This window comes from Colletotrichum truncatum, assembly GCF_014235925.2.
Source record: "Colletotrichum truncatum strain CMES1059 chromosome Unknown Contig_0007, whole genome shotgun sequence".
NCBI classification, from domain to species: domain Eukaryota; kingdom Fungi; phylum Ascomycota; class Sordariomycetes; order Glomerellales; family Glomerellaceae; genus Colletotrichum; species Colletotrichum truncatum.
Window position 1 is genome coordinate 2,892,161 of NW_027222404.1, and position 16,145 is coordinate 2,908,305.

The following is a 16,145-nucleotide window of genomic DNA, read 5'->3' on the forward strand; positions in this document are numbered from 1 at the left end:
ATCAAATGAATTTATATGAACTAGCTGAGAACTTGTGGACACTCGCATGAGCTTCCCACGACGTCGTGTCAGAGTACTATGAGGCGCGGCTTGCGTGTAGTGACGCCTTGGACTGCTTGTCCCGGCCGAAGCGGCCGACATGTGGGCTATTGACTATCGAGAATCGAGTATTTGCCGCCTAAATGCTCCATAAGAAAGGAAGCATGTTCTTCGTGGCCAAACTATTCTATTAGCATACGAACGGTTTCTTGAACGTTGAATCTAGAAGGTACTGGCGAAGGAGAAGTTATATGTGAGCTGAAACTACGCCCAATAGCCCTGGTATTCCGTCTACCTAACTCCAAGTGAAAATGAAGCATAGCAGCATTGCTTGTTGTCGCAACACATCTTTCATTTCATGACAGAAATCAAGTGGCATTGGCAAGTACATCTCTCGGCCGAATGCGTCTTGGCAAAGTATCCGTAAAGCTATGATGCGTTCACAAGCGCGGGCTCAGGGGTATTCTAACCCACACAAAGTCCGTAATACAAGAGCCGAGCCACTCGGACGTCGTTGCCAGGCTGCCAGAGGCTTTCTTGGCGTGAGCTCGTCGGTGGCCGCGGGCCCATGCGACCATCGTCGCCACTTTGTATGTTGTTTTCTAGACTCGAGTCCGGGAATTGAATGATGGCCTATTCAGGAAGTCTAAGCGGTTACTCGAGCACGTCCCGCGTTGGTGGGTATGGGCGAAAGAAGTGATTACCTATCAACGCCGGGATGAAAGATGGTCAAGTCTCACATTAACAAGTCATCTTTCAGGATTTGATTGAGAGGCCAAAATTTGCCAGCCCTTTCTATTTTATGCCTGGCGTCCCGGATAGTGTGGATATGCCAACTTTCACCCACGGAATATCGACTCCGTGGCGTTTAACAGTATTGGGGCCCCAAACCTCAAAACTTAACGAAGATAAGAAAACTGTTGTATTCATGCGGCAGTTTTGTAGGACCACGGGCACCCAAGAACAAGAGTAACCCAAGTCGTGGAACAGCACTTCGAAAACGCCATTCTCGTCTATTGGTACTTCCTTGAGCTCAATCTCAGCGTCCGGCGCTACGTTGTTTAGATTCCCTTCAAGTTACCTATTACGATGGGTGGACAGAAATAAGTAGGCCATCTTTTAAGGTTACAATAGCAGGAAGAGGCATCGCTGAACTCGTGTTGCCAACATTTAACCATAATTATCTTTGTTGTATGTTCCTGCACTGCTCATTGCATGTTCCGAGGGCAGTCAGAAGTACTGTCCTTGTTTCGTGGTAGAAATCTCATTTTGTTGTGTTCAAATATTTGATTTGCTAAAACTCCCTCTGTTAGACATAGGAAAGCATTGGTGTTCAAGCCGTCGATGGCAGTTGGTATCAAAATGGCCTGTGGCGCTGCGATCCATACAGACATCGCGCGCTTAGATTGAGGCTCAAAAGTTCTTTCAACAGTCAAACATTCTCTTATATGAGAACACCTGTTCCAGCCCTCGCGGACTCCAAAAAAGGGAGTGTGGCTGTACTCCAGTAGCGCTCTAAGACCAGTCAGGTGCATGGGTGCTCATCCTCCTATTGGACGTCAGCCAGCAGGACAACAGGTTGTGGGTTGTGAGATAACTGTTTCCTGTAAGCCATTAGGCTGACAGGCTGTGCAGTTACTGGTGGCGATGCTAGCATCATACAAGGCTGACTAGAAACGATCTTTCTGAACGCATGCCGATATTAAAGACACGATGGCTTTCCAACTTCATCAGGTTGGCACCACAACCAACTCCAGTTTCTGTTAGCAACCTGGAAGCGTTCATGCCGCCACTATGGCGATCGACAGCCGACAAAGCTTTCAAACATGCACACCGCCGTCGCTAGCAAAACCTCTTAATGCATCCGGTGACATTGTGGGCTATGGAGTAAGGCCACGTCTTGTGTTCAACCGCCTGTCATTCGTGTGACATCTGGCTAACAAGTGCTTCTAGATCTTGGCGGCTTTCCTAGGCACTGCGACCATTACCATTGTCGCTGTCCTCCTGGCTTATTTCTTCGAGGCCATCGATGATGACCTCTTAAACGACATGGATGGCAAAGTCATCGCTTCGGTTGGGTGGAGCGGTAGATCAGCTGCGCGGCAAGCAGACATTTCCCCTGCTGACAGGGAGAAACATGCTCGCCTCCGCGCGAAGCGTATCCGTTCGTTCACGCAGTTCATTCTGGCACTCAGCGATCAGCAACTTGTAACTGGGTTAGCCATCTTGATCGCGGCCGTCTCGGGCAAAAACAAACTTTCAAAGTTCGAGTTCTCCGTCGCACACAGCCTTGCCTGGTTCTCGTCCACAACACACCTGGCAACACTAGACGTCCTCAGGCCCGCCCTGCGGAGCCAGAATCCTTGGATGCTTCATACGCGCGTGTTTGGAATGGTGTGTGTTTTGGCCCTTTTGTTGTACACCTCAGTCGAGCTTGCGTTGATGGGGACTCCCTCGAGCGCATTTATTCCCTGCGCGGAGGACAAGCAAATCCCTCAGAATCTCCTAGCCACCATCCCTACTATGTTACTCATAGTCAGTGGCTACATCATCAGATTGCAGGATCTTTACTTTTACGGACGGGGTCCTGGGCCGCTTCTTAGCTTTCTGCGAGCTCTCAGGCTGAAAGAACACAAGTCTCTTACATATGGTGACCTTTATGCGAGGTCGCTCGCCAATACTCGTTGCGACTTACTGATGAGGTATAATCTTATCTCTGGAAGACGCGCTGGTAGGGTTTCTGTGGCCTATTTCTGGGGCTACCTCCAGTACGGCACTGCCTTCCTTTCCACGCTGCCAACTATCGCATTCAGTTTCCTTTACGGCATTGGCCAGCTTGTCATACGCTGTTGGGTAAAGGCACCCAAGTTGACTCCCGAGTCTCGGGAAATGGGGTTTGGCCAAATAATGGCATTATTTCTGCTCATTCTGCCGATTCTCGCGGCCGGAGAAGTCTTTACAGGTAATTGACCACGGTCCTTGCACTGGAAAATCACGCTAATTCGATGCAATTGAAGGCAAAAAGGATGACGGATCTAAGATGGATAATTCGCAGCAAGAAAGTCCTAGGAAAGGGGATCATGATGAAACAACCACTAGCGATGTTCTACCGTCACATGAGACAGGTCACGAATATGACATGAATTTTGAGGTTATAAAGAAATACCTGTTTACGACAGCTAAACAGCCGAACGACATACCGGAGCACCGGAGGGATTTTTTGCTTGAGAGATACAAAGTTCTGAGAACCACAGAACACAGAGTCGGCTTCGGTTTCGCGTTCGGATTCCTTTCGGTTGACCTACTTTTTGGCGTTCTGGCAGCTATTTTGCTGCTTCCTCTTGAACTGTCAGAGGTTGCAGGAATCATGGTATTCAGTTTTTGGATAGGTTGGAGGGTCGTGTTTCAAGGCATTGAGCTTATATCAAAAACCACTAAGGCCTGGGGTTGTAATGATGCAGAGAAGATATACAAGGAGACCGAGGAGTTGATAACACTATATAAAAGTTGAGGTATTACTCGGGGACAAAAAAAGAAGACTGCTAAATATCGCCGACATATAGCAATAGCACTAATATCTTACCAAACGGAGAGCGGCCTCAACCATGTTGGTTTAAGGCATCTGACCCAAAGTAGAAGTGCTGCATGCTCAAAATCGAGGCGCCGGCCTCTTCTCTGGTTGCAGCGACCTTCTTTATACACGTATGTTCCTTCAAACTCTGCCTCCTGACAGAATGACACAGCACATCCCGGAACCCTGTCCCTTTGGCTCACATCATCGACAAGACTTTCCGAAATAAACCAAATCGAGAAACCGCGTATAACTTGAGGCGTAAACGCCCTCGGCAACGATCCAAAACCCGCCAGAAAAGCTAGGCAATCTCCCATGGAACCCCTTTGAACGTCTCTGGATCGCTGGTGCCGATGTGCAAATCTGGGTCATCTCCCGCTCCTGCCAACCAAACTTTTGATACAATCGACTCCGCAAGGTCCGACTATACAGGATGACAGCCCTCATGCGGCTCCCTGACGCCGATGATGAAACCGTCACATTGGAGGGGGATTCCCCAGATTCGGAGGCGCAACCCTGTAACCGACCGACCTTGAGACGTTTCAGCGAATCGTTGTGGTGGGGGCGCAGCCTAAGTTGAGCTAAAAAACTGCATCCAAGCACCCCTGTCGGTCATTCTGGCGACTAAGAGAGCTGACACAGGTCACAGACTTCGGCCTTCTCCTTAGCCTCCTGTTTGGGCCAGGGCCGCTTCTACCTCGACAATCCTTTACGAACAATAGCAGACGGCGTTAAAGGTCGCATCTCTGTGTGTGGAGAGTTTTGGAAGAGGGTTTGCGCCACAAGTTGCATCAAGCTTAATTTCGTCCTTACCGAGCGCCATACGATGTTATTCCCTCCCTCCCCTTCTGACGAGATGGATTTAAAGGCCATCATGACGCCCGGCTCAACTGTGTCTCTTAACTTGAGACTCTTCATCTCATTCGTTCACTTTTACTTCCAACTTTGACAACCTTCTCTTCGTTTTTGGCTGGTCCTTCTTAAGTGTTTCTTTAAACAACTTAAACTTAAAATTATTTTCGATTCTTCAACCGATATTTCCCTCTTCCACAGCAAACATGAAGTTCACCGCCGTTCTCTCTCTTGCTCTCGCCTCCGCCGTCGCGGCCATGCCCACCGAGGACCTTTCTAAGCGTCAGACTGTCCAGCGTGGCCGTCAAACTCTCGTCTTCAAGGAACAGGGTGGAGTACCTGGAAACGAGTGCCTCACCTTCCGTAACAACGGTTAGTTGATCCAAACTCAGATGCACTTACACACGTGTCAAATGTCGTTCTAACAAACATCAGGTGAAATCGTCAACGCCGCCTGCGTAAACACCGCTGCGGACAGACAGATCACGCCCTCCACGAGAAATGGCAACAACGTTCTCCTCGTGCAGCGCTCCTTTAGCAACGGTTTCCGTCCTGACCTCGTCAACAAGGAGGTCTGCGTCGGCTTCAACGGCACTGCGTTCCGCGCCGAGGACTGCGCTGCGAGAAACATTGAGTTTGTTTCCCAGAGCGGCAACAACCTCGTCTCAAGTAGCGGTGCTTGCTTGAACGGCCACGATGACAAGGCCCAGGTCACTGTGTCCGAGGCCGGCCAGAACTGCGCCAGATTCACTACCACCGGTGTCAGAGCCACCGCCCCGTAAAGGGATTGTCTGGGGCGTTTTTCAGGGCGATAGGCAAGGGTTCTTTGAGGTGGAACAATTGAGTCCTATGGGGCCAGGTTGGGGCATTTTGAGGTTTAATGCTGAAGATAGATCTTCGACCTAATTACTACCAATGGAAAAGAAGCGTCGTGGAAGTGGTGAAGAATTAAAAAATGAAATAAAAAAAAAGTTGTCAAAAGCACGCCACGGTCCCTGCAGTGTACTTGCTTAGACCATGGCTAAGCCTCAAATCAGAACTTGGGCTGTGTAATGCATGATTACTGCACCTAATACACACAGAAGATATCAGAAAACCATTGGGTAGCGGTTACTTTCTGTAAAGTACCAATCACACGTCACCTGCAGTATGACCTGCAGTCACATCGCAGCCTGATTTCAGACTCTGCTTCACTGAGCTTATGACTGGGGTCAACAACATTCGCCATCAAGTGTTTATCAACCACGCAACGACCGGGGAAGCCTCTCAACCTAAGATAACAATCTCCTCTATCCTGTTATATGCTTTCGTCGTCATGTCGCGATGGCATGATAAGGATTGTCTTCGGCCTCGGGTCGAGGCTGAAGACGGGACTCCAAAGTGTCTCAATTGCGGCCGAGCCACTCATCTGGCCGATCTCAAGGCATGCGGCGCCACGGCAAACTCAGCCGCACCAGTTCCTGTAGAAAAGCCATTTGGGCAAAGGAACCTGTGGTGGCCACCGTCCGTGCCTTACCGACGCGCGGAAGAGGGAGCGGATGAACAGACGGGTGAGGCTGATGGAGATTCAGAATGGGAAGATCTTTCTCAGCAGATGACAAATGGGAAGCCCGAAGAACATACTTTGGCAGTGAAAGCAACGCCATTGGCATCAAACATGTACTCTGAAACACTCAAGCCAGACGAATTTCGTCTGGTTTGCATTTCAGCATCTCGGAACCTTGACTGTTTAGTTCACTTTGATCTGGAGGTATACAGCCTTGATGACTGCCCTGAATATGAGACAGTGTCTTACACATGGGCCGGAGAAAACGACGACAGCATGCTCAGTTGCCCGATCTACATCGGTGACTATTGGGACGTTATGCTACAAACCAAGAACTGCTGGGAGATGTTGCACTTCATACGGCCTCTTCAAGGGAAGCGAATGGTTTGGGTGGATGCGGTCTGTATTAATCAGAGCAACATCCCAGAGCGGAGTAACCAAGTCGCCAACATGGGCCGCATATACTCAGGGTGCTCCCGTGTCATTTTGTACTTGGGCCCCGACATTGCTATGCCTTTAGAGGGCAGATATCCGCGTCGTCGCCGACTTCATGAGTTGGAAACCGGATCTGTTGTGCCGGAGTTTTCTCGCTCACAAAAACCTCCTCGTCCCCTCACATTACGAAGTCTCCTTGGAAGACGTTACTTCTCTCGCATGTGGGTGATCCAAGAGCTTATCCTATCCCCGCAAGTGGTGATTCGTGTGGGTGATGTTGATTTCTGGGCTGATGCGGCCATGTCGAAGGTCATGTCTTTGCGAGTCGCAGGATGGGCGTGGGAGGAAACTGCTGCTCCCTGGGTCCAGTACCTATGTCAAGGCGCCATTATGAACAAGGATATGTCGCAACTCCTTTTGATGAGTTCAGAGGCACATGCTACCGACCCGCGCGATAAGATCTTCGCGTTGTTAGGAATCCTTCCCAGAAGCGACGAGTTTGGGCAAACAACGCCGCCTTTGGCTTCTGGGAACCATTGGTTGTCAGTTACGACGTCTCCGAGTGAAATTCGAGCAGATTATTCTCTCTCATTTCAGCATGTTCTAGTTGGATCTTTTGGGCACTGCTTGATCAACTCCAATGACTCTGATTTCCTCTATCAAGCGCTTGGTGTGGAAGCCCCATCTGGGTATCCATCTTGGACCCCTAACCTGGAGCCTCGCCGAGCTGGAAGTCGACTATTTCAAGTTCCTGGGTTTGACAGTCAGTATGCATTCAACTACATTTGCAAATATGCACTCGATAAAAAGGTTATACGACGAGGAAGATTCTTAACGTTCCATCATCTTGTAGGACAACAGCACAAATATATTGAGGGCGGGAGGCCTTGGGACTGTGAAGCACATCTTAGTGTCACCACGGGATCCTTGAATATCAACCTCACGCAATATTTCAAGATAGACGAATTACCGGTCCGCGTTTCCAAGCTGGGAAGATATTACATTTTCAAATTGCCGCGGAGTATACACCCAATCTACATCTTCTCGGAATATGAACTGGATACGATCATGGGGAAGCAGATACAGGGCGAGGAGGTATTTATCCTTAAAATAAGGGATCAGCCTATCAAGTACCTGATTCTACGCCCTATCGAAGGCTCAAAAAACTCCTTCAAGCTTGTTGCAACTTGCCCCTTCTTGTTCGTTGTCGAGCATTCAAACACCATGAGCTACAGCAGCGACTGGCACGTCAGCTACGACCTGGCGGATGTACAGCTGGCACGCCTGCAGTTAAACCTGTATGATTTACTCTCTCGTGTTCAACATTTGCTCAAACAAAATCTCAACGTCGTCGACTTCGAAAACAGAGGTTTTCTCATCCGCTCTTTTTTTCCACATGCACAAACACTCAAAGACATTTTATGGCCATGCGTTAGTCTTTTCAACCTTCGCGAATCCAGGGGTTTGATGGCAGGTGATATTACCTCGTCTGAAAAATTTGAGAAAGATTACCTTGAATGCGTTCGATCGAAATATGACGTGGAATTCGACCAGGAATACATCAAGTTCCGCATCGAATCGGCTGCCTGGCAACAACAAGAGTTGTGGCGGCTTTACGTCGGAGAGTCCTCCCCTTGGCTACAGCAAGTAGTAAAGAACTATTACGATGATTGCGAAGGTCTCTGGATCTCCCTGACATCTCGTGTGGCATACCTTACTTTTCCGACGACACATAGCGGGTGGGCTGTGGTGCGTTGCCGAGCCACTGAACTACGCAACTTGGCATATTCTGGCCGGCAGATCAATGAGTTGTTCCAATGCTTGGGGCCTCTTAGTCATGTGGCGCAAGAAACTGGAGAGGACATCAAAAGCTTGTTGACCAGGGAGCCGAGGGAGGAGGATCGCTTTGTCGGCTGTGCGAGTTGGTCTGGGCCTTCTGTATTATTCAATAATTGGAAATTCCGAACAAAGCTGGGAATGTTTGGGAGTACAAATATGGTTGAGATTCTGTAAAGAATTCGCGGCTGTGGTAGTCGCGACTCAATAATAACTACTTCCAAGTTCGTTTATGCTAATTGTCTTTACCAGCTTTGGTTATCAGACTCCACAACTAGGCCACATTAGCCGGATTTTCAACATCGTCAACACTCCAGTAAAGGTACTTTTCTTAAGGCCATCCGAGCCAAATTCTGTGTCTTCAAGTATGCGCGCATCTACACCTCCGTACTAATTAATTCTAAGTTACCGCTGGATGCCTTGTCGATCTTCTTTTCATCTCGTTGCATGGTCGCAGGAGACTCCTCACAGTCGTACCACAGTGCTTTTATTCTGTTGGTGTAGTGCCTTACCATTGTGATTGACAGAATCCTAACAAAGCACATTAAATTGTCAGTGTCTCTGTTCTGGAAAATATGTCAAACATTCCAATAGGCTTACAACGCAACCCAAAGTTTCCCGATTAGAGCCAAGACCGCGACAATTCTCAGAAGGCCCTTTGGTGCGTCGTCTAGCACCTGAATTATTTTATCCGGGATATGATGCAAATACCTTTAATAGTCAGTTACTGTTCATGGAAATGAAAAGATGTGAAACTTGTACAGCTGAGTTGCCAAGATCATAAGCAACACCTTACTTCCGCGGCAATCTGAGGGCGGCGTTACCATGAAGGATACGAATTCGGACACAATTATCAGGCATATTAAGCCCGTAAATGCCGTCTGGAGGAGCGTGAAAGGCCATAGAATTAGCTCTCCAGAGGTCATCTCGAGAGATTGCGGGACATACAAGCATGAAGAGCTCATCTAACCGATACGTTTCCTGTTCGACGTAAAGGCGAGCAGAGGTGTAAAATAAGCTGCCGTTGAAGAGAGCGAGAATAAGGCAACCCTTGGAACAAACATATAGGCTATCTTGGATTGCCAACACCTTGATTCGTCTGAATGGAACCCCAGGCGCAGGCTCGCATGCTTGTTTGTTAATGACGACAATAAACACAAAGTATAGTGTCATCAACAAGGCGTTTCGATCTATAAGAGTCAACATTGTTTCTCGGGGGAAGGGTAGTGATGCGAAGAGGAGATATTTGGAGCCCTGTACTTTCGTATGTGTTGTCTTATAACGCAGTGTGACTTATGGCGGGGCATGCGATGACGAGTGCCGAACTTCCCTTGGCTTCAAGCTTAGTAGATGATCTCGCCCGGTTGGAGTGTGCCTCGGCGACGCAGGTACCCTTGGCATTGGCAAAAGCTCGGCCGAATCTGTCATAGCCAAGACTGGTTAAGTGACTTTAATTGATATCTGACGCACATAGTGAATTTGGCTAGTTTCGTAGAGTATAAGATCTCTCAATAGATTTACTGATTTTACTTGGAGGTCGAAGGATCGCGATTATCAGTAGAGAAGTTTTGAATCAAAGAGGGGAGCCTATGAGTCTAATTGGATGACTTAAAAAGAAACAACTGTGAAAAGAGAATAGTCGAGAAGGAGTTAGGCATATAGATCATAATGTCTCCCGAAATAATTACTTTAGAAGATGAATGCTCACTTTCAAATATCCTCGCAGCGTCCAGATTCTCGTAGCAACCTTTCCTAATTTCCCAAATAACTGCTAGAAAATCCCAATTGGGAATCTCCAGCTTGCAAAAAAGTAATCATCTTAAAAAGACGAAGAAAAGATTGGGAAGGCCGGTTGAGCTATATATCTTGTTTGCCCAATCTTAATATTTCTTGCATAGGTAGATAGTGGCCAAACACTTGACCAAAACTGTCTTTTCATTCGCCAAACAACATAGTCTCATAAATTGATTCTTCTTATCCATCTACCACGACGATGGAGCAAAGCTCATTACATTCCAATCTCCCTGGGCATCATGACAATCTACCTTCTCAATACGTAATATCGCGTCTCTTCACACAAGTTCCAGGCAGAGACTTTCTTGAAAAGCACCCCTCACCAACACAATCCAGCTCGAAGAACCTCACAACCTCATCAGCCTGATCCGGGATGTTGTGGTCAACCCCATGCGCAAGGAACGATTCGAAAAGCCCCCTCTTTCCATAGACGCTCTTCGTCCATCCTTCAACAGGGTTGTTCTCCACAACCTCCGTCGGGGTCTCGCTGAGCCCCAACACCGAAGTCCACATCTTGATCTCCTCGCGAAAGTTGGTGACGTTGAGCACGTCGTCCACATCGCCGTGCAGAACCTGCATCTTTGGCCGCGGGCCGTCGTACTCCGGATACGCCGCCTTGACGATCGCAGCCCACTCTTCGCCGGTGTGCGTGATCTGCCCCTTGGCACAGGCATCAGACCACACCGCGTAGCCGTCGGCCGCGTAACATCCGAACGGGACGCCGGCAAAGGCAGACCCGGCGGCGAAGACGTCCGGGTACGAACCGAGCAGCACGTTCGTCATCATCGCGCCGGAGCTGGTGCCCAGGGAGAACACCCTGTCCGGGTCGACGTCGTAGTTCTCCAGCGTCCAGCGGACCATGCTGACGATGCCCAGCGAGTCGCCCCCGCCGTCGTGGCTGAGGGTCTGCGGCGAGGAGACGTCCCAGCAGTTGTCCGCTGTCCAGGGCGACGAGGGGTAGATCGTCACGAAGCCCAGCTTGTCCGCGAGAGGCCGCCAGGGTTTCCAGTCGAACGCGTTCTGGGCGGTGCCGTGGCACCAGTGCGGGAAGACCAAGAGGGGCGCATTGGGGATGAGGGAGTCTGGGACGTAGAGGTAGAAGGAGACGTTTGTGGGGTTGGGGCCGAAGTCGGTTATCTGTTGGAGGTTTGCTGCCGTTGCCAGAGGAAGGGCGGCCGTGGCCCAAGAGATAGGAGACCGCATTTTGTAGGATGATTTTCCTTTCTTGGAAAGATTGACTGACTTGAGAGATCCGGTGGAGAGAGATCAGAAGAACAACAACAACAACAAGTGAGTGGATGAGGTGGGTTGCGAGGGCACTTTTATGCCCTTTCGAGATTTGCCCCCGGGGTCCCCGCATGCGGCTAAAGGAGAGGGCAACATCTGATAATTGGCAATGCCAGCGCTCCTCTCACTGGTCAGGCGGCCGATTAAGTTGAATTGAGGTTGCATTTGCCGTGCCTGGTTGGCGGGAACGAGGTCGTAGAGGGGATCACTGGTGGATCTGGACATGGAGTTTCGTGCCTCCGTATCCCAAAGCGGGAAATGTGGAGCCGTTGGGAAGCCGGTGAACCGGGATGGATCGGTGAGAGAGACCCGGAACACCGCAGGCTGTATGGATGAATTCTTGGTCTGGCCGAGGGAGGGAGTTGCTTCAAAGAGAGGAGGCTAGGTAAACCGCATACGGAAGAAATCAATTGGGCCGATTCATGAATTGTGAAAGAATCTCCCGGCATGTAACGAAGCACCAGACATGATTCACTTTGTAGCCAGTTCTTTACAGAATGTTCACCAAATACCCTTTCTTGATTGACCGAAACTCCATACAACGCATTTTTTTGCCCTATTGCACAATATTATGTCAATTGTCGACCGAGCCAAGTCTATGTGCCGTTCTACCCCATCCATCTATGAACCGCCACGCCCCCGTGGCGACTCGTCTCTCATTTTCTCTTTGCGAAAGAAGATGCAGTTTTCCGAAGCTTGGCCGGCGGCGCGGTCTCCGCATCGCTGTCATCATCGTCGTCCATGGAGTCCTCAACATCATCGTGGTCGACCTCATCCTCGTCAACGTCCTCCTCGTCGTCGCTCTCGTCCTCTGCCGCAGCAACGTCGTCATCCTCGTCATCGTCATCCGAGTCTCCAATGAGGCCGTTTGTCGTGGGGATCTCGTCGTCATCCTCATCGCCGAGCAGCGCATTTCTTGAGCCAACGCCGTTGGCCATGTCAAGGTCTTCCTCATCCTCCTCGCCTTCAACGTAGATGGCATCCTCATCCTCGTCGTCTTCCTCTTCATCACCATCCTCAATCTGGTGCGCGCGACTTCTGCGCGACCGCGTCTTTCTGAGCTGCATCTGCGCCTCCAACATGTCGAGCTTGCCCTTGAGGGCCAGGAGACTGGGCAGACCCCGCGAGCGCTCGTTAAGCACTTTTTGCAGGGAGACCAACCGGTCAAGGACCTTGGGCTGAACCGCCAGTGCGCCGCCGTGTGCGACGAGTGTCCATTTCACCCAGGTCATGAGGCTGCCAGCACGGCCGGGCCGCCTGTGGAACCTCGCGGCGAGCTTGGTGAGGAGGACGCCAGCGAGGCTGCTGTCGAGGCGCTCAATTGTTTGCTGAATGGTCTCGAGGTGGGTGATTTGCAAGCACGACTCAAGAAGGTCGGTGTCTTCGGTCTTGAGCGCCTGGGTGAGGACGGTGCTCAGGGAGGATAGGGACGGCGGGGCAAGGCTCTTTCTCGAGGAAAGGGGAACGACGGCCTTGGTGTTCTCTCCTTGTTGCGAAAGAATGGCAGGGACGTCGATTGTGCCTCTCAGCAACTCTCCAAAGGTGGGGGATCCGGCTTCATCTTCAGACTCTGCGCCATCGGCATCGGTCTTTTGTTGTGTTTGTTTCTCGGCGGCAGCGTTCTCCTTTCCGTTCACGTTCTCCTGTGCTTCACCGCCCTCAGCATCGGGGGATTCCATCTCCTCGTCCGAAACATCTTCCTCGCTCTCCTCGTCGGAGGAAATCTCGATTGGCTCGGCGTTATCCTTGACGGCGGCTTGTAACGAGTCTGTTGCGGATACCGCAGCTCTGCTCTCATCAATCGTCGTCTTGGGAGCTCGAATAGTCGGCTTGACGACGGGTGGCGCAAACTTGCCAGATGACCTTCGCTTGGCAGACATTGTGGCGGTTTTGGGGGTATCTTTTGAAGGGAACGGAGGTCGGGTGGGAGAGTAGGAAATTTGTCGATCAAGGGCCCTCTCCTCCAGCAACGACACCCGAACTTTTTTTTTCTGCCGGGTTGCCAATTTTTTTTTTCCGTTCGGCGCACACGACCGCCCGCGGGGATGCTGACATAAGGATTTTATGGAGCAGACTGGACCCACCAGAAGAGAAATGGTGACGGAGAGGGATCAGAGTTTCTCCGAGGCACCGGCAAAGCTTAGCTAAGACTCATTAGGTAAGAAGCCGGCCATCACGGTGCACGGACGTGAAGCCTGTCACGTGGCGGAGGCCGATAACCTGGACCTCTGCACATGTCATACTCTTCCGTCAAATTTTCTTCTCACACCTTCCATAGCTTGAACCTGGAAGATGGTTGATGAGTCGCCAAAGGAGACTTACTCATATTGTTGCCGCTTGCTTTCTTCCAAGTGTTCGGTCCGGGAGGGTCATTACTCAAATTCTAGAGATGTTCTCACCTCGTGGTCTGCTTACACGCACGGCCTTGCTTCTACATAAGTCTCATACAGAAGCTGAACTTAGACGCGGTAGCTGTGCGTTGAGCCCAAAATTTTGATGGAAGCTATTCGCGAAAACGCGGAAGCCATGGGCTTGAGGTAGCACGCCAGTTTACCATGTAGCACGAGAGGCCCTTGGCTAAACTATTGTATGATTGGCCCAGACTGTGCAGCTACCCTCATTACAGAACCATGGACATTATTCATTGGTCAACGCGGTGCTCAAGCCAAAGTGGACTCGCTTTTGGATGCTATGCCATATTTGTCTCATGAGCCCCCGCTTTTCCGTCATAATGCATCATGATTGGCCCAAGAAGATAGTTTTATCCCTGTCACATACCCTGGCGAGGGTAAACCGTCGAGCTGCGCGCCGGGGTCAGCGCGACTTGGCGGGTTCCTACAAATAAGAAGTGGCCCCGAATCCAGATTTTCGCGCTTTTTAATGCGTAAAAGTCCTGACATTCCAGCAAGCTATCAGTCATCTGATCTGTCACGAGACCTGCACTTCTGCCACCCAACAGCCGTCAGACTACGCTCTCTTTCTCCCCATAGGCAGGCTGCTTCACATCATTCCGGTACGTACCGATTCTGTTTCTTGTCGCATTTGCTGCTCGCGCAACTCGTGTGTCGCGTCGTTCATCTGCCATCGACTCCGTTTCCCCCTTCATCCCGTCGGTGCCGTGTTTGCATCGTCAGCCCCCTTTTTTTTTTTTTTTTTTTTTTTTTTGTATTCCCGCAGCGGACGGCGTTGGTGCTTGCTTTTATGGCTTTTGGCTTTACCTGTACTTTACACTGCGTTCTGTTTATGTACATCCAGAAATGACAAACAAGCTGTTGCGAGCCGGTTCTCGTCTGCTGTATTTTGGATGAGATTTGATGTTGCATTGCTGCATTACTGTCAGACTGGAATCCATCGCGCTGGCATTTTTTGCATTCGCTCCGGGACCGCATCATATTCACCTCACCATAACCACACCAGCCTCACGGCACTTACACTATTGACCAATCAGTGACACTATTGGTGCATTATTATTTGCTAACAATCTTGAATCATAGAAACCGACAAGTTGAACGGGGAAAAAAAAAAGACAAGAAAAAAAAAAGAAGAACAATACATCACGAACTCATCCCCAAGGTGAGTTGCATTATTATTATTCTCTTGTTTATACACGAGACTTCACGTCTTTCCATCTTTCATATCCATCCGTTCCACGATCCCGTCCCCAGTCACATTTCCCAGCCTCGCGCCTTTAGTCCAGATCCGGGATGCAAGGTGCTTCCTCATTGGCTAGTGCCTCCACTGTATGCATAAATATGCATTTTATGTCACCCTCTGGCCCCCTCCCCCCCGGTCGCCCGTTTCTCCTTCAACTTGCTCTTCCAACCATTTCCTCGCAATTTTGCCATTTCTTCCCTCTTTTTTCTTTCCCTCGGACCTCGCGCAAGCTCTCTTCCTTACTCTCCCCCAGTCGTCGATCACCCAGACGCACTGACCACCCTTACCACCTCTCTGACCCCCTTCCCGCCTCCTCCCATACACACACACTCACACACGCTCTGGCTCCCTACTGCCCAACTACGCCACTATTTTTTTTCTGCCACTGTTTTCAGGCCGCACCCCTTCTGAAGCAGTCGTGATTGCGCACCCCGATAAGGCCAGATAACCGGCTCTCCGGGGACCACCCCCAATTCTCGCTTTCTCATAAATAGGACGCGCCGCCATCTCGGCCAAAAACCACTGACGTGCACGCGATTTCCTCCGCTCAGGTCCCTCCACCCTCCCGAACCGTATCGCCATCGCCACCAAAGATCCCACGGCAGTAACCCTTTCCCACTTACACTTTCGCGTCGCGACTCGGCCGGAATAACCAATCCACCACCATCTTGTCGCCGCATTCCATCATCATCGATTCGCACTGCGCCATAATCAATTGTGCCTTTGCAATCATCTCCGGCGCATTCGTGAACCTTCTCGTCAAGGCTTTCGCGACTTTTACGACTTGTGCATCCTCATCGTTTTTTCCGCTTTGAGTTGCATGCGCGATCAAGGATCGCGACGCCCCTTGTAAAGCTTCCATCCACTTTAGTGACGGTAGCTTCCCTGCGATTGCGCATTCCCCCTACTGCGCCATCATTCGATACCTTCCAGGACTTTTTATTTATTTTATTTTAATAAGTCCATTCGCGCTTTTCCCGAATCTTTGGAAGTAGCCAACCTTCTCGGCACCTTCCAGCTTGCGCCGCCTCAGCTTTCCCACTCACGATCGCCTCGCTACCTGTGCATCATCTGCGCCATTACTTCTCAGTAATTCATCTCACTCATCAACATCTGCGCGCGCCGCCATTG

The 16,145-nt window shown here is 50.3% G+C and overlaps 5 protein-coding genes across 5 annotated transcripts; 3 read left to right on the forward strand and 2 right to left on the reverse strand.

Moving 5' to 3' along the window:
- Positions 1-2,088: 2,088 nt before the first annotated feature.
- Positions 2,089-3,009, forward strand: CTRU02_211205 (uncharacterized protein; the record flags this gene model as incomplete). The annotated part of the gene is made up of 1 exon (XM_036720230.2): positions 2,089-3,009. One exon carries the CDS (start codon positions 2,089-2,091, stop codon positions 3,007-3,009), a length of 921 nt encoding a protein of 306 aa, XP_036587973.2.
- A 1,659-nt stretch (positions 3,010-4,668) lies between these two features.
- CTRU02_211206 (uncharacterized protein) lies at positions 4,669-5,244 on the forward strand (the record flags this gene model as incomplete). The annotated part of the gene is made up of 2 exons (XM_036720231.1): positions 4,669-4,834; positions 4,898-5,244. 2 exons carry the CDS (start codon positions 4,669-4,671, stop codon positions 5,242-5,244), a joined length of 513 nt encoding a protein of 170 aa, XP_036587974.1.
- A 533-nt stretch (positions 5,245-5,777) lies between these two features.
- On the forward strand, positions 5,778-8,456 carry CTRU02_211207 (uncharacterized protein; the record flags this gene model as incomplete). Its single annotated transcript, XM_070205587.1, has 1 exon — positions 5,778-8,456. One exon carries the CDS (start codon positions 5,778-5,780, stop codon positions 8,454-8,456), a length of 2,679 nt encoding a protein of 892 aa, XP_070060830.1.
- Positions 8,457-10,328: 1,872 nt separating this feature from the next.
- On the reverse strand, positions 10,329-11,276 carry CTRU02_211208 (feruloyl esterase b; the record flags this gene model as incomplete). The annotated part of the gene is made up of 1 exon (XM_036720233.2): positions 10,329-11,276. The coding sequence occupies one exon, from the start codon at positions 11,274-11,276 to the stop codon at positions 10,329-10,331; it is 948 nt and encodes a 315-aa protein (XP_036587976.2).
- A 740-nt stretch (positions 11,277-12,016) lies between these two features.
- On the reverse strand, positions 12,017-13,240 carry CTRU02_211209 (U3 small nucleolar RNA-associated protein; the record flags this gene model as incomplete). The annotated part of the gene is made up of 1 exon (XM_070205588.1): positions 12,017-13,240. One exon carries the CDS (start codon positions 13,238-13,240, stop codon positions 12,017-12,019), a length of 1,224 nt encoding a protein of 407 aa, XP_070060831.1.
- Positions 13,241-16,145: the final 2,905 nt, after the last annotated feature.